The sequence below is a fragment of the Struthio camelus genome, chromosome 12 (genome assembly GCF_040807025.1).
Source record: "Struthio camelus isolate bStrCam1 chromosome 12, bStrCam1.hap1, whole genome shotgun sequence".
In the NCBI taxonomy this organism is placed as follows: Eukaryota; Metazoa; Chordata; class Aves; order Struthioniformes; family Struthionidae; genus Struthio; species Struthio camelus.
Window position 1 is genome coordinate 2,451,886 of NC_090953.1, and position 25,021 is coordinate 2,476,906.

At 38.7% G+C, this 25,021-nt stretch overlaps 1 protein-coding gene across 8 annotated transcripts in view; it reads right to left on the reverse strand.

Moving 5' to 3' along the window:
* MAP2K5 (mitogen-activated protein kinase kinase 5) overlaps nt 1-25,021 on the reverse strand; it is a 146,117-nt gene that overhangs the window by 105,219 nt on the left and 15,877 nt on the right. For all 8 annotated transcript variants that reach the window (XM_068958133.1, XM_068958130.1, XM_068958134.1 and 5 more), the window contains exons 4-8: nt 21,714-21,783; nt 17,895-17,935; nt 17,057-17,124; nt 14,250-14,298; nt 9,112-9,176 (exon numbers count right to left, since the gene is read on the reverse strand). In XM_068958133.1, the coding sequence (XP_068814234.1) occupies nt 9,112-9,176; nt 14,250-14,298; nt 17,057-17,124; nt 17,895-17,935; nt 21,714-21,783 (293 nt within the window). The remainder of the gene's footprint in view (nt 1-9,111; nt 9,177-14,249; nt 14,299-17,056; nt 17,125-17,894; nt 17,936-21,713; nt 21,784-25,021) is intronic.

Here is a 25,021-nt window from a genome sequence, read left to right on the forward strand (position 1 = left end):
AGAAGAGTAACATTGGCACTAGAAGCCACATAAAGAAAATGTAAAATAGTAAAATGTCTCACTTAACCCAGCTCTGTTGGAAAGAGAAGGTCCTGGCATCCAAGCCTAAGCAAAACCGAACAGATCCCTCATCTCTTTTATTCTGTAATCTACTACTATTTCCATCTGTTACCACTTACATTAATCTTCTTTCTCCACTGTAGCCAAACATTCAGAGTCATCCTCTAAAACTATATTACAAATCTTTCTCCTTGTGTCCACTCCACTGCAATTCGGTGCCTACTCCTTAGGGTGTACAGACAGGACGGACTAACCACAGAGACCACTCGGCTTTCAGCTGGACACAGTGCTTGAGGACGCTGTGCTTCCACCATCAGCAATACTCAGCCACTCACTAGCACTGAACTAAACCAGATCAGATGCACACACAGTAACATATTGCTGCTGCTGGCTTTAAACTAGCTGAAAGAGGAGAGAAGATAGCAGAGTGGTCGTAAGCTCAGACTGACATGGACAGACGTTATCTGATGCAGCATAAAGCCTGCCAGTACAAAGTTAACCCATCAAAATTTTTGGAAGAAATTTGAATCAGAGTGAGCTGAAAAGCATGCGACAGCTATGGCTATGGCTATTTAGATCTTCACATCTCTCCACAGGGAGACCTAAAGCTGCATTTGCTGCATTAGCAAACCACTTGTTCAAGAGAGATGTGTTCAAGACACTCTCATACCACGACAACTATCAGAAGAAACATGGAGCTGTTCAGTAATTCCTAGACCAGTACCGGAAAAAAAAAAGAACTGTACCAAGAAGCAGAATTTTTCTAGGTATTCAGTATAATACTTAAAATTGGTGGGTTTTTTTCCTAATCACAGCTCAATTTCAAGTAGAAAGCTTGCATCCAAGTTTTAGTTCAGATTAGACGCAGCAGACGTTTGCAGGAAATGGCTATACTCCTGCTCTGCCCATGAATAGGCCCTCTAGGAACCTGAGCAAGTGAACACAGAATAAAGTATCCTAAGATCCACCACAATTCACAGCACTGAACAAACAAATGCTCAAAAGAAAAAAAAAAACTCCTCAGCGCTATATAAAGCCCTACCCAAAGACGACTCACAGCTACGCGTGCCTCTCTGCCAGGAACAGGTGACAGAAGAAACACCGTGACATTAGTTACTCTGCTCAATCACTACTGAACTGCACTTAGACACCATGGTGATGAGCAACACTTTAGACATGTAGATGATACAGACTAGGAGTGGGTCTTTGCATTGTTCCTTGCCGTCATCATTAAAACAGTTGTAGTGATGTACACAGAAAATAGCTACAGATCAGAATGGCATATGGTTGGCTAATCATTATATTCCACGGTAACTAGCGAACATCGAGCAGTTACTTCCTAGCATTTCGATTGAACGTTTTCAGAGAACCTGAGGTGAACAGAAATGAAAAAAAGGGGGGGGGGGAACCACTTTGCCTTTGCTGTTCCAAGCGCTGTTCTTCACAGAGACATCAAACTGATATTAAGGAGAGAGTTAAAAACACAACATTGATAAGTTCTCCCAATATAACAGCAAAAAGGGACTTCTACATAAGGACACATTCTTCCGTCCCTATCAATTCACATTCACTTGTATAAGCAAAACCATTATTTAAAGTAGTATTTAATATTAGGGAACAGTCAGTGTCTATAAGCTTGGCATAACTTGGCTGCTGCAAATCCCATCAATTCCCTGTTACATAGACTTATTTGTAATGAAGAAATTGGTATCTCCCAAGTCAGGGAAAGCTGCAAAGAGAGTTGCAGTGCGCTTGCACAACCCCTCACTCATCAGTAACACAAGCAGCTTACATTTTCTGGATTACTGTTCACTTAATCCTCTGGACCATGGGCATACAACGCAGGCAAAACAACTTTAATTTAAGAATCATCCAGTTTCTAATTAAACAGCCATAGGCAGCTGGCTGGATACATTTTAATCAGTTTCAATAACCTATTGATTGGTATACTGAAGCCTAAAAAATTAAAAGTAAAAAGATGATCGGGGAATTGTCCCATCTCAGAACAACAGTAGAGCCCTCTGTAAATAACTCCTCTTTTAACCATCAGCTAAATGAACACTTCAATACTGCAGTACAAAGTCTTCTGCAAAATTACTTTAACTAACAAGCAGAAATTTATCAGCTTCAGCCAAAATCAATGCTGAAATCAATTTGAACACTGGTTGTGTCTAAAGGGGCTCATTGGCAATTTAGGGAAATTACACCATGTAAATGCCTGTGCTTTAATTGAACAGTTTCATCAACTAGGCTGTGATTGCTGTCCATTCATTTATTTACTTTCACTGCAGCTACCATTCTGCAAAGGAATGGTTTTTGTCAGACTTGAAGGAGGTACTTTATCTTCATTTTATGCACTTTTGTGCATAACAGATTTTATGAGGCAGGCAAGTGATGGCTGGGGTCAAAAGAAACAAGTGAAGAGCAATCACTGGTCAGTCTTGTTTAAACTGTAATGATAATATGCAGAAATGTTGTGGGGGTATTTCCAACTTAATCTAGCTATTATTGTTTCAGCGCGACTAAAAATAAAACAAAGTAACCAAGAGAAACAAAGTGAATGCAATCCGGGAAAGAAAGTACAGGAGAATGCTCCGCAGTTGTAACACAAGAATGAAGGAAGATGTGATTTTCAGACTTCCAGTAGCCACAAATTTTTCAGAACGCTGATCAAAATATTAAAACTTTCCTGTACTTTGTTTTTCAGATCTACATCATAGCACTATGCTGGGATGATTAATATTTATAAAGCACAATGAGAACCTCTTATGGAAAGTATAATACATGGGAAGCACTGTGATTGAGTTGATAGCATTCTGGACTGGGAACCAGTAGAAACAGGCTCAGTTCCCAGCTCTGTCACTACTTTGCTAGCTTGGGGGGAAAAAAAAAAAATATATATATATATATATATATATATATATCACTTCCCTCTCTGTTTCTGTTTAGCCTTCTGTCATATGCAGACAGTAACATTAGTCTCCTTTGCAAAAAGCGCAGAAAAATCTATATATGAAAGTATTTTAAAGAGGGGCAAATTATTATTACTGTATTGTTGATTCATACAGAAAAAGGGCAATGAATGGAAAAGCAGAGGAGAACTCCACAAGAGACTACAAGAAAAAGAGAGCACTGCTGAGATTTAGAGACTGGCTTTCAGCAACATTTGAGAGGTACATGATATTTTTTGAAGAATACACCTGCACTGCAAAAAAGCTTCTGAGACAGCTCCTTCATGACAGTAATGTGCTGGAAAAGCACCAGGGTCTTGCATTAGAAGCAGAGAGAAAAGCCAGAGACAGCAAACCTTGCAGAGCCAAAGCTACACAAGACGATGATGAACTCCAGCAATTCCATCACCAACCCAGCAAACAGAACTAAATCACCTCCACCTTCCTCACTCTCAAACTGAGTGAAATCATCTCCAACTTCCTCACTCCAGAACTGATATCGCTTTTCCCTGCTAATGGTACAGAGGATCTGCAATACACTTGGATAGCACAGTTTGCAGGCTGTCTTGCAAGAGATATCAACTTCCCAGCTGTCTTGCCATGCGCTCTGTGTAATGTGCTAATGGGGCACCCCAAGGTTGGTTGAGATAGAAAATAAAGAAATGGGCATATGCTGGAATGTACAACTCAAGCGAACAGCAAAATTGCTCAAGTAAATTGCTCAAACAAATTAAGCTTCGGCATTTATCCGTATTTTCCCTAGCTATACGATTCTTCTGGCCGGTACATCATCAACAGCCACTTCTCTTCCAATTACTCAACTTATTGTGAAACTGTCTGGCTGAACAGCGTTTTGTTAAGATGATAACCAATCCTCCCTCCCCCACCTTCCTTTCTAGACGTTAGGTAACTTTACAAATTAATTATGGCATGTTTATTGCAGTACGCTGAATGTTATAGCTTGCTGCTACTGAAGACTCCTCTAAAACAAACCAGAAGATTTACACACTATGCGCAATACACCTCTAAAAAAAAAATTTCAAGTACTTAAAACGCTGTAGTCACCATCACCTAAAAAGATTTCTTTGAACATTTCACTTATTATTTACAATTATAAAGCAAGAACGTATAAAATAAAAATATTCCTTTTGCTCATGTGTAAAGAAAGGAAATTGCAACACTTCAGATATGCCACATGAGTGATAGACTTCACAGAGTAATTATTTGCCAGATTCAAAATATACACAGCTAAGTATTTTAGCTCTAAATAATTTAATGCGACTACTTCTGAGACTGGCTGGTAGAGTACATACATTACATAACAAATCGAAACGTTAACATTATTTCACTGAAGTAAAGGAGCAATCTTACCAAGACATGGTCTCTCAGAGTTCTGCAGCCAATGATGGAACTAAAAGATGGAGCAGAGAAGCACCTAATTTAAATGTCTTTTGGACCTACTGGTGAATTATTTTCCAAAAAGCAATTTCAGTAAATACCCTAGATGCACTGGTATACAACCTTTTTTTTTTTCCTGCTGTGAAGCAGTCAACACTGTACATTCCCCATCCTATCAACTTCTATAAAATAGTTGATAAAAAATTAGAACAGACTTTCTAGTCTGTTGCAAAGCTGGAGAGCTAAAACATCTACCAATATAACAGTCTCAGGGCCAATCTTACGAGGTGCAAAACTCCATGAAAGCAGTGGTAGCTGAGGGTTTCCAAGAATTCATAGAATTGGGCCGTTAATACTCAAGGTATCCTACTTAATGACATAAACCAACTAGAACGACTGGTAAATAGAAGAGAAAGATACGGGGGGTGCCTTCACTCTTTGCTATTGCAGGTATCCTCGCTTTCCCTGACAATCTTTGCTCAGGACAGGGTACGTACTTCCATTCTGTGTCAGGTCTGTATATTCAAACAATCAAAAAGCATTTATTTGCAGTATCTATAATTTCTACCATTCCTTAAGTAAGAAAATAGTGTATCAAAAGGTAGGGGAAAAAAAGGAAGTCAAACCACCACAAAATCCCTTTTCTTTTTAGAAAAGGAAAAAGATTTAGATTCAGCAAGTTCTCACTAGAAATATTGCAATAAAGTATTGATTTTTACCAGACTCAATTGACTGAAAAGTTGTTTGTATAGCAATATTGGCCAAGCCAATATACTGGAACAATTTTGCTACACACAGTAATCAAGCGTATTTCTAAAGTATAATTATACTGTCATAAAAATAAAGCTAAGATACCTCTTCTCCAAGCAATAAAACAGTTGCCGCTGCAGAACCCAAATAAATGAAATACATTTTCTAACTAAACATAGCGTCTTTCAAAGAGAACAAACCCACCTCCCCTTCCCCCCCGCTTCAGCCAAGGTTAGCATGAAAAGTGATCAATACTTCAATCTCAATAAACTATTTCAATAGTAGTTAATTCACATGGAAAGAGAGGCTGAAAATTTTTGCTCAGCGACCTGCGACACGCTATCTTGTTTGCTGAATGCTGATAATATATCATTGCCGTAATGGATATGACTTAGTATGAAGTGCTGGAAAGAAAGAAAGAAAGAAAGAAAGAAAAAAAAGATACCACATACACACCCTCGTTCTTTAGATTGCAATCAATACTACACACGGCCTCTTCTGAAACAAGCCCACCGCATGGAATGCTTGAAGAGGAAAACAGCCAAACGTTTGCAATTAATTTTATTTGACAAATGTTCATTGATTTACTGGAATAAAATATATGTGGGCTGCTACCTATGACTAGTGCAATCCAGCTACCTGTAAGTATTCCATCTTGCAATTTCTTAGTGGATTGTGTAACACAGCTGCTCCTTTAGCAAGGGAGCTAAGGAGGGGTAACTTTCCCAACATAAGAAGTTGGCTCTTTTTCATCTACAGCACCTCGCCCCCCCCAGCATGGTAACTGCCAACTCCCTGCAACTGCAGCAAGCAGCAGCTTTTCAGGGATGAAAGAGTAACGTGGTACAACTCTTCAACCCAACAGAACAAGAAGCCAACACAGGAAGATCTGACAGATATGCCTACCTTAGCAGCAGTCCGGTTTCAGGACAAAACTCATTTCAGATTTATAATCTGCTCTTATTTGCATTGCCAAAAGTGTCAGACCTCAGGAATGGGTAAACTAACCACCCATGAGAATGGTGCACTTTCTCTGGAACATGCCGGATGATGCTTATGCTGGAGATAATACTGTGAAGTCGCAGAAATTGATAATTTAAAATGTGAACATAAAAAGAAAAAGAGAAAGGCAAGTAGAAATATTTTCCATAACACAGAAGAGGAGTCATGCTTTTACAGTTAAAAATTTTTACTTTCCCAATCCCAAGACAATTGTGATACTCAAAAAAAAAAAAAAAACCACTAAACCAAGCAGATCACAGGATCAGCCCACACAATGCAGCAAGTTAATGCACGAGAGCTGCCAGAAATGCCATGCATTCCCTCCTGTGCTATTATCTGCTGTTACTTGAACATTCACGCCTCTGTCCCTTTATCACTCTTGCAGACTCTTACTAAAGTATTACTCCTTGAAAGAGAAAATTTTGTAAAAATATTAAACAAAGAGCAGACACATAACTATACTGCCCTTCAGAAAGGCAAGAAAAAGTCAAAAGGTGCAAGTTTGGCTTCATATAGCATTTCATCCAAACTTCCTGTACAGATTTTACAGGATTTGGAGCACATACTACATATGTGACAATACTATTAAATGAGACATTTTTATACCACCTTCATCACCTAAAAGCACTATATCATTTTACCGGCTACGTACACACTGCAAACACGGAAGAGAGCTGTTCCTTGTCAGCAGTGAGCTCACGAACATGCTGACAACTGGAGACAAAGTTCAGCAGGTTCTTAATGCAAGAAGATTAGCAAAGCACACAGGAGTTTTCTCCTTCCTCTCTCCCTGTCTCACCCTCACAAACTCTTCTCTTCAACTGTCTCATAATTTTCCCTCCTCCACAGTCTGCAGATTTCTCCTTCCTTTCACCTCTTTCCCTCCACCCTCACATGTCATCCACCATCATCTTCTCTTCTTTCCTAATGTAAGCTGTAGTGTAATTTCAGAACCTTTAATGAGGTTAAAAATGTCCAGCAGCATCCAAACAAGGGTGGAACTGAAGGCACTGAACTCTAGCATGCTGAAGATATCTGCTAAACAAGCTCAAAAACTATTTGTAGGCACAGGAAGTGAAGCCCCTGTGCTATGGCTGCAAAAGCTAGAGTGAGACAGAAACACTGAGAGCAGGATAGATGTTAGATACAGTTATAGCGGAAGACAGAGGTAAGTGGCTGACAACTCTACAGTGCCAAGGTACTACTGCACAGAGAAACACCACATAACAATACAGCCATTGGATAGCCCAAACATGCTGAAATAGGTAGCCAGACCACATCAAGCAACCCTATCCAGTCCTGAGCAGGTCAGATGAAGGTCATCTTGCACAGGGTAGCAGGGTGCCTGCTGTAAGCTTGCAACATGTCCTGAGGAAGCATCTCCATTCACTTGCCTTAGTCTACAGTCCTTAGACTTTGGCCACTGGCCACTGTTAGACCAAGGATGAAGGCGAGAGATATTTTGGGAATGACCTGGTACGGTCATTCTCGCGCGACTGATGATGCTGCATTGCTTCACCCTTATTTCAGCTACTTCTCAAAATAAATAAATAAATGAAATAAATGCACAAAGTTGGGTAACAATAACATATCGATAACACATGTGGACTCCCTTATTCTGCGGGACATTCCTTTCCCTAAACGAGCTTCAATGCCTTCCACAAGCATCAGAGCACGTGGCTCTCCTTTGCAACGTTTCTCCCACTTGCACCCACTCCCGCATCCTCTACCAGTACAGGGGAAGGGAAGGAACCTTCTCTAAATCAGAAAACAGCAAGAAGTCACTGATTGGGCTGTAAACTGCAACACCCTTTCTCAAATCTTTCTTCTTTTAAAGTAAGAGAAGAAGATCATTTCTGCAAGTTTCTTGGTTTAAGTCTCTTTCTACAAGAGAACGTGAATGAGCTTTCTCGGCTACATTCCGTCTGCAAGGCTAATCTAATTTCTGAAGAGTCCATTCAAAAACTAGGTTTTTCCCTTAAAGGTTTCAGAAGCCCATTTTCATTAAACCTTCTGCAAGGAGACCAAAGCCAGCTGTTTCACAACGTTGGCGGCCAATTAGAAACTAAACGAAATGCACTGTAGCTTTTAAAACATTTTTAAAAAATGTTAATATCAAAGTTAAAATGTCTAAGGTATAAACAAAATCATAATGGGATGCTGGGTTACTGTATATGGTAAATAGCTCTCTGGAGGAAACCTTTATTACTCCCTCAGGGCTTTCTTACAAAGTATGGATTTCTTAATTCCTAGCGGAATATTTTTCATACACCACTGCAGACTATTAAGTACCAGATATTACATTATGTAGTTTAAACTTTGCACTATGCATGAGAAAGACTTTCCTGTCAAAAAAAACTCTCTCTCTGCTATTATAATCTTTACAATATTAAAATTAATACTGGCTGCAGGGTAGAAGCTTCACCACCAAAATTTAGGGGAGTTGATAATTTAATATATTCATCAGCCTGTGTGTGAAGCTGCTCATAAGGGAGGGAAGTCACTGCAACAGAGAAAGGGTATTTACTAATTCTGAATTGCTAGAGAAAGGCAGAGCATCGGTGTCATCCCATCCCACTGGTGTCACTCGCAGTATCGGGCTAGCAAAGGGCGTGGTAAGCAGGCAAGAATAATGGTATTGCAAATACCGAAGGCAATTCATTATGCTTCAGGATATTTCAAGTTCCACTTGTGAACCATTAACTTGTTACCCAAGAGGGATTCAAAGCTAAGCATTAAAAAGATAATAAAAATGCACCAGTCCTCATGGCACCCAGAAGCAGATACCTTGCAAATATGTAAAGATAATTCTTAAAAGGTTTACATTTAGAATTTCTTTCACACTTTTTTCTGCAGAGCAGCAATGGCCCACCTACATCTTATTGTACACACGAAGGAGAAAAAAAATTGTTAAATTTTTTAAAAAATTTAAGTGAAATTCAACACTCACTTGTAGACTGTGCCTCCATTGCCATGACCGAGGATGTCTCGATACCGTATGTCTTGTTCATTCATCTCCACAAGAAAGAAAGAAAAACAAAAGAGATGTCATGCTGTGGATGGAAATGTCAAGGAAAAGCAACTCTAGGCCATAAACAACAAGCAGTCTGGGTCATTTCAAGTTCAGCTGCAAGAACGAGAAGATCAATACAACATTTGCTGTCCAATTTATAAAAGACGATACCAAGGGACAAAGTGATGGAAAGTTTAATGACAATTTGTTTGCCTGGGTCATTTCATTAAAGTTTGATAAAAGGTGTCAAAATGGAATGATATAATATAGCTCAAGAGGGTCAGGTCACAGATACTGATAGGAAAAGGGTCTCCAGAACAGCACATAACCAAAGCCAAAGTTGGAGGTGAATGGAAACAATCCAACAAAAAACTGTCATCTTATGTACAGCTGGAAAAGTTTATGACTTCTTCTAGAATCAGCATAATTGATACTAATCGAATGACGAGGTTATATCGGTAGGGTTGCTCCGCGGAGCTTAAATGAGCCACTTATTACCTAAAGTGAGTATTTTCCAATAAACATACTCTTCAATTATTATCCAACGAAAATAATTTTGCTTCAGTTACGTAACAGATTGCGTGTCTCAGAAGCTTCCTTCGCACTGGGACAGCTTTGCGGAGAGCATGATGATGTCCTCAGATAGCCAAGCAGAAGCCTGATATAAGCACCGAACGTGGCAAACACGCATTCTCGGTCCTTCTGACGTGGATTTTGCAAGAGCTGATTATACACTGGCTCCCTAGATGAGCGAGCCAAAAGTAAAACTACAGTTCACCCTTCCCCCGTACAAATATTGCTATACTGATTTTCAAGCTAAGCCACCTTTTCGAAAATACCACAGATATTTTTGGAAAGCCTGTGTATACTTGGAAACACCACCTCCACCACCATAACAAACCCTTCACATCACAATAAATTCCAGGCTGCACACGTTTTCTATGCTTAAAAACAAACAAACAAAAAAAGCCAAAAAATTCCCTCCATTTCCTGATCATTATAAGCAATACATGATTGGATAATTTCAATTTTTAAATAATATCTTCCTAGGAATCTTTTAGCAAATCATTAACTTCTTTCTATAATCTACTTCTATTTTATAGGATATCAGTTAAACATTTTACACGAGTTGGCTTGGCAGCTTAAAGACTTCCTGTCATTTCTATGTGCTAAAAGGCATTTCAAAAAATACCTAACAATACGTCCGGTCTGCTATCACTGATGTCATTAGACATCACACAAACATATCTGAGATAGCTTTAAATTAGCTATTTCAAGTATCAGTAGCACCATGGTGAGAGCCACGCGGAGCTTGCCGTAAGCTAACTATCTGTTCATTTATTCAACTCCTGAAAAGGCTTTTAAAATTCAGTGGGGACACGTGTCCTTCAGTTACTCAGCCACGTTTAAGCGTCCACTTCCATACGATGTCAGGGAAGATAACAGGAACTTTGCCCCTGCCTTCAGCTGGAACAAGTAAGTATTGGTAACAAGCTGAAATGCCTTGAACAGTCATATTCAGCATGTTTTACCAACAGAAAGTGGAGTATTTAACTGATTTGAAATAATATGTTTTAACGACAGGAATGCTGAACTTCAAAATTTGCGTTCTGTTCTTTCACCAGCCGAATAAAAAGCATGCTTGTTTCTCCCAGGAAACACTTTTCTTCTACGTATTTCTCTCAGTTGAAAGGTTGAATTTGGGTTGAAATGTGTAAGTTCTGAGACAATCAGAAACACCTCAAAGCAGAAGTTGACTCTGCATCATCACCTACTTGTAATTAAACCTGGGCCAGATGTCTTAAGGCAGTATGGAATGGGCCACTGCAGGGTTTACATTGAAAACTTACCTTATCACTAAAACTGTCTTGCTTATAGTATCAATCAGAAAATGCAAATGAAGGGTGAGGGAAACACCTCATACAAGGAGAAAGAATTCATGAATGAGGTTTGAAAGCCATAAAGAATCTCTACTGGATTCTTTGCAATAAAAATTTCCCTCACTATCTAATTTAAAGCACATAGAGTGTTTAAGGATTGCTGCTCTCCTAAGGCAGAGAACTTTCATTCTCCGCTCTTTGAGGTAACAGCAAACATCTCTTTTATACGTTTCCAGGAACGTACTTATAAGGAAAACTGCACGAGAAATACTTAATGAATCCACACAGCTACGAAAATATTTGTGTCTTCACTGCCGGGGGTGGCGGAAGTGATGCAACTTATAAGCAACAAACTGAGCAGAACCAGAGACATAAAGCATCTTCTCTTTTCTCCTGCTTCTTACTAAGTGGTAAAAAGTGTTTTCTTCATGCCATTCCCTAAAAGCCAAAGACACCAGCAGCTCTTTGCCCTGATGTTGCACTTCTCTCCCTTGCTGCCAGCCTGGTACCAATTCTCGTCAGCTACGCACAAAGGAGCGACCGGGAACCACGGGAGAAACAGGAAGACCGGGGGGGAGCAAGTATCTGCCAGCAAACGATAGAGAGATAAAGTGTGATTTACTGGCTCAAATAAAGATGCCAAAAAACATGTTGTGATTTATTTATTTTACCGGGAAAACTGGATCCTCAATCATAAAATGATAACCTAACACAAAGGAGCTTGACAGTATGGACTGGAATATTAAACTTGCAAAACCAAATTTGATCGTATGCCAATATTAACAGAATTAATGAAAAAGAGAAACAGACTTCAATTACGGATCAGCAAACAAAACATCCTTTGTTTATACCTGCTGTTTTTGAAAGAAATCAGTGCCTATCTCTTGTAAATCATTAAAAACAAAATGCCCAATTAATCCTTATTTTATATGCAGAGGCCTGACAGAGGCAAAGTCCTATAGCCATACCTTTGCTTTACCAATCGAAGAAATAATGGTTTCAGAAAGCAGTCACACTCTATGAGCAGACAATTGAAGAGATTTAGTAAATCCCACTTTATAGAGCAGAGACTAATCGGAAAACACAAGCCAGTCAAATGTTTCTTATGAACTGTTGACACTATATCAATGCTGAATCAATTGGTGGCATTTACTCTGAGTGACAGAAAAGAAATAAATATTTATATCACATCACCTATATCAATGAACCTAGGCAGAAAGCTATTTCTAACCTGTCAATATTTGATTATCCTGAAGAATCATGTCCCCTTCTTTTAATGATTAATATGAATTCCTTATTAAACCTAAATGGAAACTACCAGAGGAATATCATTATAAGTGCCTGAAAGCATAAACTGCCAAAAATAATAAAAAATAATAACCCAACCCATATTTAAATAATGATAAGTGTGACTTAATCCCCCAAAGGAAGAAAAGTTAAAGTTACAACAAGAAACCCGTTTCCAGTTATGAATCTGTGACCAAGTTTTGCAGAATAAAATGCAGCATAACAAAAAATATTTTCTCTTGAAAGAAAATATTACGTAACTCCTGTTAGACCAGAGTGAAAAGGTAATATTAAAACTGATTTTGAATTTTCTGTCTTGAAGGGGTATAAGTTAAATTTTTAATAGCGTCGTAACAGCCTTTGGTTCCTTTACACCTTTCTACAACTCTACCACTCTACTACCAATGAAAAATCTGTAATGATGTATTGCAGGGTATGCAAAATCATCATTTCTACTGCTTAGAACAAACAAAATGCCAAATTCGGCTTATGAGAAAAAGGCTTTTATTCATGTTCAGTAATTCTACTTTTTTTTTAAAAAATTATTCTAGAAGGGAGCCAGCAATATTATGAATTAGACTAAGTTTCATTCTAATGTTCAAAAGTATGCTGTTGGTACTTATGTAATTTTAAGTTACCCAGAGATATATGTTGGTTACATACAATTTTTAAAAAGCATTTAACAAATCTACCCAGTAAGACTCCGTGAAACTATGTGCGCATGTAAGGAATGCCGACAAGCTAAAAAATATATTTCCAAGCTGTATTCACAGGATTCAGTGCCAAATAAGCAAGGTTGCAATCCTGGGCTGGCAGACTCGCAATTTAAAGGGGCACTCTCATCTATTAGACCACAACGTTACAGGTGATACTGAAGGACAAGCATGAAGACCAGCCTTTATCTTCTTGACACACTCAACTACAACTACTTGATTCATGAAATGCCAATGAGGCTTGGAGAGGTCATTGTGTGAAGGCACTGAATACGCATCTGAGATAATTAAGATTTCAGCCTTCGAAACATGGAGGGGAAGTGAACAGCAGTTAAGAAAATCAATAAGAGTCTTTTATTTGCAGTGACACAGATGTCTCAGTCAATAGAGCCTAATAGGCAAGCTTGATCGCAACGGACAGGTGCCTGCCTCCAAGGCTATCAAAGGGCTTTCACCATGACAAACGTTAAAACATATTTACGTTGCTACTGAAGAATCTGGGATTATTTTAGGGTAGTTTAATTTAATGGTGTACATTTAAAGTCATTATACTACTGTGGGTCTGCACATATGTTCAATTCAAAATGGGGAAGAAATGACTGCTTCGTTTGTCCGCTTGTCCTTCAATTGTTACGCTAAACCTTTCACTTCTGGGTGCCAGAATCTGAATACCTGGAGCAGAAAGAGAAAGTAACAGGATAGCTTTCCAGGACTTAAAAGTATATACATAAATAAAAAATAAAATAAAATAAAAAAAAATCACCAACAAAATAGGGTTCCAAATAAGGCAGAGCAGTTCCTTGCAAAAAACGGCTAAATAAGCACTGCCCTAAAAATACGAAGGTCATTCTAACTCAGCAGTTGACTTAGTTATTCAAAATTGATTAACTTTCTTCCCTGAAATTGTGGCAGCACTGCAACATGTGTGAGGTACTTCAATCTATTTGGAGCTAAATCTGATTAGCACATTTTGAGAAATGGGAAGCAAATTGCTATGCCAATCAAAGTAAATCAGGACACATAACTCATTCATATCATGAAGGTTTTCATGGTCTCTCTTGTTCTGTATTAAAAGAACACATTACAACTAAATGAGCAGTAAGCATCTCTCCACCTGTCTGTGGTATGCCAGTTACTGCAGTATTAGACAGTAACAAGTCATGCAAGTACCCAAAACTCAATTCAGTGCACCTACCTGGCCATTTGCTAGTATTTTCTTCAGCTCCGCAGAAGACTTCTTTAAGCTGGAAAAAAAAAAAAAATAAGATGCAGTTATTTTTAATGACTGCACCATTTCGCTCTGTAAAATGAAGTGAAATCTGAAATCATACCAAAGAATAAACCATCAGATTAAGTTTGTGGTTACATATTCTGACTAGATTTAACTTTAGCAATGCAGACTCCTCAAACTGCACACAGCAGAAATTGAGAAAATTCACCTTCACAAACTAGATACTTGACTGTACTTCCTTACAATCTAGCATCTGACAGTTCAGAAAAAAAAAGAGAAAACCAAAGAGAGATCCTCACACACCACATGTTTCAAAATCCACAGGAAAAAAGGTTCTCATCTACTTGCAGGTACCTTGTCTCATTTGAAGACCCAGTAAAGCATTATTACCCCTCAACAATTTTATATAAATCTTCAGCAGAAGAACGCACCCTCTGATGGTGCCTCACCACCTCAGCTGACTGTAGGCATGGGGAGCAGGTGAGTTTACTCCTAATCTAGGTGTCTCAGTGATACACTTAAATTTAGGGAGATGAGTCCAGATCATCAGGCGTATCCGTTCCAGCTCAAACTGCTGTTGTGGTCCCTGTTCTTTTTCAGCAGAAACTACTCCTGTATCGGTCTTCTTAGATGAGACAAAGTGTCCCATATTATTTCTTCTAGTATGAAAACTTTAACAAAGCGCAACTATCAGCTTGATATGTTTGGTAGATAAAATTATTAGTGGGTGCAAACTACTTTCCCCCCCATCCCAAAAATACTGATAACCACTCTCCTAACAAACTCCATTCCTCGTACACTCAACACAGCAAACAGCCTAGACAGCAACATCTCTGCAAAACTTATCCCAAAGAAACAGTCTGCTCTTATTACCAAAGTCAAAAAAAAAAAAAAAGTACAAAATAATATATTCTTGAAAGGCATGCGCACGTGTCTTGATCACAGATCATTATTAACAAGAACAGCAAAAACACAGATTTCATATTTGGTGGCTTTGTTCTTTAATAGGCCTCTTGTTCCCACGACTACTTTAAAGAAAAATTAAGTTTTCCAAGGAAACATAAGTTGATCTTGTCATCTTTCATGACTAACAATTTGTGAACATGAAACAAAGAGAGACTTTCAATTACTTCAAAAACAAAACTCATAGTGCAGAAGGTTTTGGAAAAGGAATGGCAATTAACCACCAAATAAGGTGACAAGAATCTTCTAGAAGCCTCATTTTTAACGCACTTTAAGAACAAGCTCAAAGTACAGGAAGTACCGAAAGCCAAAGCACAACGGGGACAGAAGGAAGCTTTATTTAGTTTAGTGGTGCGATGGACGGGGAGAAGGCCTGCGGTTCAGAGACATTCACGTTTGCTTTAAGTAGTCTCGGAAAGGTTCTTCACTCTTGTAACACACAGCAACCCTTCCTCGAGGGGTGGGGGGCAAACTCAGCCCCCGTGGATTTACACAAGGCACTGGCTTCCTTTATCCCTACAGTCAGCAAAGCCACTAAGCGGGTCACCAGAACTGGTTTTAGCGATACGTGAAGCCGGCTCGTCACCGCTGTCTCAGGACTCGGGTGCTGCCGCCAGCTGCGCAGGAGAGCGGCCCCTCTCCTCAACGGGCAGCGGTGTCATGTCACTCATGCCCAGCACAGGCAGGAAGCACTGGATAGTCACCCACCGTATCAGCCTGCGGCGTTTGCCAAAAAGGGTACCCCATCTTCACTGACTAAACAGAATTGCTTCAACAGGATTACGTCTTGGATCACATTCATGCCTGTCCTTTTTTTTTTTTTTTTTTTTTTTTTAAATATTCTCGGAGAAAAAAGGGAGCAGCATACTAAGACATGGTTACGCAGAATAACTAATATTACATTGCATACACCTATTAGAACCAGGGTAATTTAGGCTGGAAGGGACCTCTGGAGGTTTCTAGTCTCATGTTTCACCTTTTGACTGTTGCTTTCTGTCCTTTCAACTACATACTTATAAGAAAAGTCTGGCTTCACCTTCTTCATGTTTCCTTTTAAAAATAAACAAGGCTTAAAACAAACAAACAAAACATCAGTCAGTAGAGCACCTTCCTGTAACACAGTTTATATAACGCAAGTAGTCTATGTTCCAGTATTAAAAAACAGATCTCTGGGAAAAAAAGGCAGAGAGTTCGCTTATATTCTAAGATCTTAATATAGGTTTTGGAACCATGGCTGGAATCTGAAAAGAAATATAAAGGAGATGGACTTCAAAACTCTGCTGAAACTATAAGAAGCAGGGCACTTAAGATATTAAGATTTTTCAAAAATGTAATTCCATATTAATGAACTTACTGAATTGGACATCAAATTTTAAATCAAAACAATCCTAGTATGAGATAAGCAACGAAGACCTAAACCTGCTAAGTAACTTAAAGACCTTGTGATAGACAGTGATTGAGAGCCGTTAAAATAAATGCAGTTCTGTCCCTGTACCGGATACAAACAGTATATATACACAGTATATATACAATATTTCGATGCTTTATTAAGGGCAAAGCCATCTGAAACATCCCGCAAAGACATTTCTTCTGGCAGAAAATGTGTCTACTGAACAACGAGCAATGAGTCTAACAAGATCCACGAATCAAGATAATTTTGTCTTCCCCACTTCAGTGTGCCCAGTAGTCATATCGATAAAGTTATTCAACATCGAGCTTATCAATGGTAACTACTGCACCCAAGGTTCCATTCTGTTATAGTAAAACAAAACAAAAACAAAATATATGCTCCCGTTCTTGACTCTTACCTATTGCTTGGAAGGGAATCCGAGACTGCTGAACTGCTATTATTAGCAGACCCTGCTCGTGTATTTACCTGCAGGCAGGGAAAAAATCTTTATCAGTCGTTTGTGTTCAGAGGACACTATTCTAATTAACCTGTAATTTGCCATGAATTTCTCATTTCACTATGAAGGTTAATTAGCTTGTTGCTAGGCATGCCGATGGTTGAAGTCTTGCCTGTATGTAGGTTAGCAGGCTATATAATTCATGGACTGCAATATACTATCCTTACATTTTAAATGTTTAGTTAAATAATACAGAATAAGACAGAGATGGTATGTCTGCCATTTATTCTCATTTTAAAAACTAAAAAACAAACATTGAATATATTAGTAATTTTCTGCATTTCAAAATGGGTATGTTTTCAAAAGCAATTCAGTAAGTATACATGAACGAATCAAATAAAATAATTTCATTGCAGTAGGTTCCATAGATTACTTTTGTCAAATGAATATAGTATTTCCCCTTTTAAAAAAACCAAAAAAAAAAAAATCAAAAAAAAAACCCACACACCTCTTCTTGTGCTAGAAGCAGACATCAGTTGATCAACTGAATGTTAAAATTTAGGAAGCTTATTAACAGAGGTTAAAAAAAGGGGGGGGGCGGGGAAATACTGTTTTTAATAAAACTGTATATACAGATATTACAGCCAACACCCAGCAGATGAATCTTTCTCCCACCCTCATAAAAAAAACCCTGCTTGTCAGAGCTCAAGAAAGTGCAGTTTTATTTGACATTTCAATAAGTGGAACACAGCATTACAAATCCATCTAACTTTACTGAAACAATTATTGAAATTCGTACCTTCAGGCCATGTATGTTCCGTTTCCCAGGAGGCTTGCAGGCTGAAACAGTAATTGACTAAATTGTAGAACACATCAGGGCCATTTACAAATTTGCTCAAAATGAATCTTTTAAAAAGAAATGAGGGTGACACCAAAATTAGCAGAGAGAAATGATTGAAAAGTGCCTCACAAGACCCAGAGTGGGAATTATGAACCAGGATTTTTAACTTGCAGGAGTGAGCATTTATAAATGCTAAGAGCTTTCTGACACCTTGTAATATAAATTCTAATTTCTGCTTAAAACACATCAAAAATCAAGAGAACTGTTAGCTAAAATTATCAGATTCTTTTTGTAATTCAAATTCAAATCAGTATCTTATGTCATTGTATCTTTACATGCTGTATTTTTCCGACATTTAGCAGAATGATTTGCAAGATGTATTTTAAAAGAATCAGCTCCACACATTTTAAATTAGTCATGTTGCCAAACACAGACAGTTTGTTTTGAATGTGGAACAAATATGTCAGGGAGCAATAGCAGTGAGTCTCAAGAAAGCAAATATTGGATAAATGCAATACAAAACGCCACATTTTGGCCACAGATGTACAAGTGTGGCATCTTATTATGATGTCTAGGTTTACAGAGGGACGCGCTGCTCGAGGAGAAAGTATTTTCTTAGAGTCTCTTGAACTATATATTGCCTTGTTTTTCCATTCGGTGGATGTGCTTTTGTCAAATGTTAAAGCCACAAAGGCTTCTAGCTACATGCTACAGACAGTTCCCATTTCAAAACTACAGTGCCCTACAAATTGTATGTTAAAGGGCCTGTCACTTTTGATTGATTGTCTGAAGAGGGACGAATTTGATTTTTCCTCTTTCTCTGATGCACATGCATTTCACTTCAATTTTTGACAGCAGGAAACAGAACTATTTATTAGTCAGAAGGACACAGATGATAGTTATTAAACACATCAGTTAGGGCCGGGCCGGGCCAGGCCATGTGCCTTTAAATGACATTAAAAATTACCATGTGTGTCTTAAGGAAAACAAATACTATGATACTGTGGGCATTTAAGAAAAAAAAAAAAAAGCAAGCGTGCAATAAACTATTCCAAAATATATATTAAGCATACTACAGTTTTCCTCCAAGACACAGAAACCAACATTTTGAACAACATCCAAAAAAATATATCAAGTGTTATTTACCCTACTGGCTGTAATTGCTTTGGTAACAAAATTATATGATTTTGTTATGAATTGTTCTTATGTGCTCTGCTTAATAAGTGATATATTTGCCTTGCATTCCACACTGGGGTATATATAATACAGATAGGATATATGTATATGTGGGTGCATGCGTGTGCATATACATACATACAGAGAGAGAGAGAGAGAGAGAGAGGTGTAATTTCAGTGTGAAGAAGAACTGACTATCTAGATAGCAAAAACGTAATTTTTTTAAATAGACAAAAGATACTAAATACAACTTTTTCCCAGAGACCTTAAAATTATGAGATGAGTACAGCAAAGCCAAGGTAACAGAGTGTGGCATGTGGACATCTACTACTGCCACGTTTGGCGGAACGCATGAGGTTTCAGAAGCTGTTTGATCGGAGAGAGCAACTGGAAGTTGAGAGAGGCAGAAAGGGAAAAGGAGCCAAAGGAAGAGTGGGATTGTGAAGACGTTTCTTGAAAAGGGAGACCCTTACACGACAGGCAAAAAAAATCTGCTTGAAGCTGATGAAGCTTTAAACTGCAGCGTTTAGAAAGGCACAGCCAAGAAGATATGAAAAAAAGTGCTTGTGCTGACAAAATTTGGGATGTTCAGTAGAGAGGCAAGATAGAACTTTTTTGCCAGAAGACAGAGAAAAAATGCAGGAAAGCACATTTTATTCAATACTGCTGAAAAGCAGCAGCAGAACTTAGAGGCAGTCTGGGCATGAAAGGAGCGCAAGACAGCTTTAAAGTTGTAACCTAGAAACAGGAAGAATAGACGTTTTAAGAAGGTGATTTGGAAAGATGAAACAGCAACTCAGCTCTGAAGCAATTTAGAATAAGCAAGCAGCAAGCCATCTACGAGGAAATAAGCAGCAGACACGTGGGGCTGACTGTAAAAAAGCTGAGGTAATAAACAGGGATTGTATCCTCATCAGAACGGAGAAAAATTCCAAATCTATGCAGTCAAAGAAGATTATTCTTGGATATAAAGCAAACATGAACAGAGGCCGGAGCGTTCTGTCTTAGAGTAGGAGCGGGAATCCACATGGCTGGTTCTTCAGGAATAACCCAGTTACCCCAAAAGGAGAATCTAAAGGCAGGTGAAATTTGATCTGTAACGTCAAAATGTTCCTTTAAACACTTGGTCACGCCAGCCACTGAGCACAATCTCCTGCCACAATATCCTCGAACTGTTCGCTTAAGGGGAAAGAGATCCAATTGCTTTTTCAACAAGGGCTCCCCACCTACTAGGGTCACCCACTAAATCATCGTTTCTCCAAGTTACGTGAAAGTTTAGCATTTTCTTTCTTGGAAGTGGTGGTCAGTGTCTTTAGAGAGAAGGAATCTTAGTTATCGACATACACTCTAGGGGAAGAGAGAGGTTCAGGAGAAAGGCTGAGACACATCTCAGCTTAGGAAGGGGCAAGGAAGCAGAACACAGTCTTCCCCTTGTATAGCTGTCCTTGCACTCAGCACTTACCTTAACTGCAAGGAATTGAGTCCACTGATTACCTGGTGTCCTACCAGGTAATCCTCCATGAGACCCCTCTCGATCAGATCCTGCTAGGCTGAGTTATAAAAAAAAAACCTTTGCTTTCCCCTTGACTTCAAGCCATAGGAGCATACTAAACTGCCAGGAAACCCAGTTTCCTTTTGAGATCTTATTAGCATGTGTTTGAGAAGACTGTTGGTTAATTGCCCAATTCAAACTTCAGAGAGTTGTAAGTAATAGAAGTCTAGAATGTTTAATTGGGAAACTCATAGTATGATTATTTGTATAATATCAGTTAAGTGAGAAGAGTTTAATTTTTAATTATTTCAATTAATTTATTGCTGGGAGATTTACTTAGAGAATTTAAACCTTATCTGTTTCATCAATTAAGAACCACAGATTCAAAGACTGGCTACTGAGAACATCTGAATGAATCGGAGGAATTATGTAACATATTAGTCTCTTATTAAACATTATTTGAATTCAGAGAGGCAGGTGTGTTCCCCCCCAAAAAATCTATGTAGCTGCCTATGGATTTTTGTTCAGGATGTAGATGACCTATTTTTCAATTGCTTCTCAACCCACATACTTGATTACCTCTTTCCTTGTTCAGGAGAGCTATTAAAGTAACTTGTGATCATTTCAGTACCACTGTTAAGTCCCTAAATCTCAAATAAAACGTGTCACGCATAGAGCTGCTGTGACAGACATGTTCTCATTTTCTAAGTGAACAATGACAGTCACTGCCCTGAAGAGTGTAAGACTGATTAACAGTATTATAAGATCAAAGATCTTTACAAAAACCCAGTCTTCCTAAGTATCTAAAACTTAAGTTATCCATCTGCTTTGGTTTGAATACACGCAAAAACATCACCAAGGAGTTTTTTTAATGTACAGAAATATGTACTATGCAAACTGAATCTTGTTAGTCTAATTTACTTCAGTAAATTAGCTATTTTATATGCAATAACTGTAGTTTTCACTACACTCCCCACAATAATGAATTCTTCTATCCAAATTAAGAGGTAAACATCATGTTATGTGCGTTTAAACCTTCTGAAAACATAACTGTTGATGAAACAGTTTACTGATATAATCATTGTTGATTAGAATTTGTTAAGCATTACCTCTTGGATATATCTGTAGAGGCTCTATTAACTGTCCATTTACTTGCTGTTCCATTACAGTGGTGTAATACTGCAAAGAGATTAAAGAAAGAGATTACTCAGTAATCTATGAATAGCAGTAAGAGCACTTATAGATTGTTAAATTTGTGGGGGGTTTTAATTGCCATCATACATATCAGCGTTCAGAATGCTTTCCTACTATTTGCAGTGTCCACGCAACAAAGTGGCATGCAAAGAACATAACCGAAGGGCTATGATAGCCACCACTGCACCAACTCAAGCACAGGGATCTGTCATGGGCCCCACTATGCAGGTTTCAGGCTCACCTGAAACCTGGGAATGTTTCAGAAGACTGACCAAATGGAACATTTACAGCAAACACAGCGGTTGCCATACCTGGAGAAGTCGGGGGTGGGGGGGGGGGAAAAAATCAAAGAAACACTGTAAATATAGACAAAAAAATTATGCAATCGACAAAACTCCAAGGGAGAAAAGAATCTGGAAACTATCCAAGAATTTGCAATGCCGAAGCACAATCAGGGCAGTTGGGGCCACGTGCCACATAAGCAGAGAAGTCGTGCCATCCCTTAGTGTATACATTTAAGGCATAGAAGGGTATGCAAAACAGTGTTACTAGAGAGCCACTGCAGACCCACGGAGACCTTGGACCGCAGCACGTGGACTCTACAGGGACTGCTAGCAGAGATCTGCAAGGAAAGGCTAAGAACGTACAAAACGGGATTCTCCTTTCCCCCCCGCCCCACCACCAACAGGGAAACAGTCTGCAAGTATCTGAGAATGTCAACACCAAAGAAGCCAGGAAATACTGACTGTGGCATGAGGAAGACTGAGATGTGGCATGATGATAAGGACAAATAGCGGGATCAAACGGAGAATTAAATTTGGATTAAACAACTTGGAATCTTTATTAGCCTTTCAGATCTGGCTTTCACTCATTGAGAAGCAATGAGCACCCACCAGATAAGACATTTAACAGTAAGATCAGGAGATGTACTAGACGTACTAGAACAATCCCAGAGTGGAAGACAGACCTTACTAAAAGTTTACGGTCTATAACCCATACATTCCTGATTATGATAAGTATTAAATATTGAAAGCACATCACAAAGCATGCAATCACCAAACATCTTTGAAGCAAAAATGCTGGCTGTGGGCCAGATCTTCATGGCATAAATCAGTGTAGCTCCACTGACTTTCATGCTAATTTTCACCAGCTGAGTGTGGTCTAAGACTTCAGAATGCCACTGTTATGAGCTTTTTGTGATGCTATTACTCAAACTGGCAAGATTAAATGTCAACAGAAAAAAAAATTCTCTGTGGAATCAAACACGTGTATTTCACTCACACCAATGATTTCCCATAAAGCATGCATTTTTACTCATGCAAATAAAAAAAATAAGAAAACAGTTTATTAACTACATAATGCTATAAGACGTTTTTCTTTCCTCTTACAATAGGATCAAATATGCAAACTATATTAAGCAGATATTAGCTGATATCACTAAGATTGCACGAAATCAAATCTCACCCTCTCTCCATAAAACCACATGGGACTCAGGAGCTCCAGATCCCGCGCCTGCACTCCAGGCACAGGTACCTTTACGACAGATTGAAACTTGACGGCGTTTGTAACACGGCTCTGTGCGGGCACTGATGGCAATTTACGTGCAGAGCCTCATTCACAATTTCCTTTATAATACAAAGATCCTAGCCTGCTACAATAGTCCACTGGCTTGGCACAAAGAGCAGGTTTTCAGTGTGGTTTTTCCCCCCCCCTCCTTATTCACATCAAGAAATAGGAAGAAATTTCCTTTTGCGAAAAAATAGTTAGGAAGAAACCTGCTGAGGGTATGCAGATCTGTCTAGCTCAACCTCCTATGTGTACGCTTAGTACCATGCCTGCTGCTAAAAGCATTTCCCTCATTAAAATCTCACCACAAGATTTTTGAGCAGGGTAACTGGTTCACATGAGCGTGTAAACGTATAAATACACAACTTAAACCCACGACACACGCTTTCACTGTGCTTATGCTACAGAAGCCCACTGTTTTGAAAAGACCCAGAGGTTTTTTGGGAATGGGACAGACTACCCCATGGACTTATTTTGTATTGTGGGGTCATTAATAACGAGCCAAATCCTCCCCATGTCCCCATACCCCTTCATAAAAATGTGTCGCTGGCACCTATTAGTTACAGAGCTGTAAAAGAATCTCTTGCTCCATAGGAGGGCCAAAATTGTTTTAAAAACTAAAAACTATTTTTTAAAGGGGCATTCTACGACCTCAAGACATGTACATACAGTATAAACATAGTACATACCCTTCAGAATAATAAACTAAAATAAACATACAAGAGACTGTTTCTTATTAAAAAAAAAGAGAGAAAGAGAGAGAGCAAAAGAGAAAGAAATGTGGCCCTCTCCATTACTCAAACAGTGATGACAAGTAAATGAAATATCAATCATGTAAGCTGTCAACCTTTTGGGACAGCAATAACTGTTAACAAGTAGTCTGGAAAAATTGTCTGAAAATGATTTGTCCTCCACATATGAGCATTTGAGGTTTCCATGGAAAATTAAGATGCCAGTGGCTATTTGGAACATTGTTCAGGTATTCTTTTTAATGGAAAATTTGCCAGTTATTGATCCAGAGCATGTACCCCTTGCCTTCAGAAAGCTGCAAGCAACTTTCCAATCAGTGGCTGTCAAAAAAATTACTGCCTTTTTATACTGATACAAGACAACAGCTAAAGTGCAGCTCTGCTGCTACTCAATGTCTTTCTTTAATTAACTGCAATGCAGAATACAAAAATAGTTTTAATTATCACTCCACAACATTTGCATAGGTATTACATGAAGTACTTCCGCATACTCCAAAATAATTCCAGACCTGCCTGAATCACTCTTACTGTCAAGCTCTGAAACCAAAGAACTTGAAGATAAAAAGGTCATGAAGATGCAAAGCACCTCGTAAGGTATCATGATGCCTTACTTTCATGGAATAGACCTGTATTCTCAAAGAATTATTTTTTCATTCTTATACTGAAATCTTTCACTTTTATTCTGGAGCGTACTAACAGAACTGCAGCACATCATTCCTAGAAGCATTCAGCAGCTGTTTCATCCTCCAAACATTTGTTGCAGGCCTACAGCATAATCACCTTGAGCGGCAGAGGCCAGAGCCTCACCCACAATATCTGCTTTCAGAGCACATGCTTTGCTAGAGCCAAATGCTACAGCCCATTTTCCCAGTATGGGACTTACAGGTTAGGCTACAAGCCTGCATTTA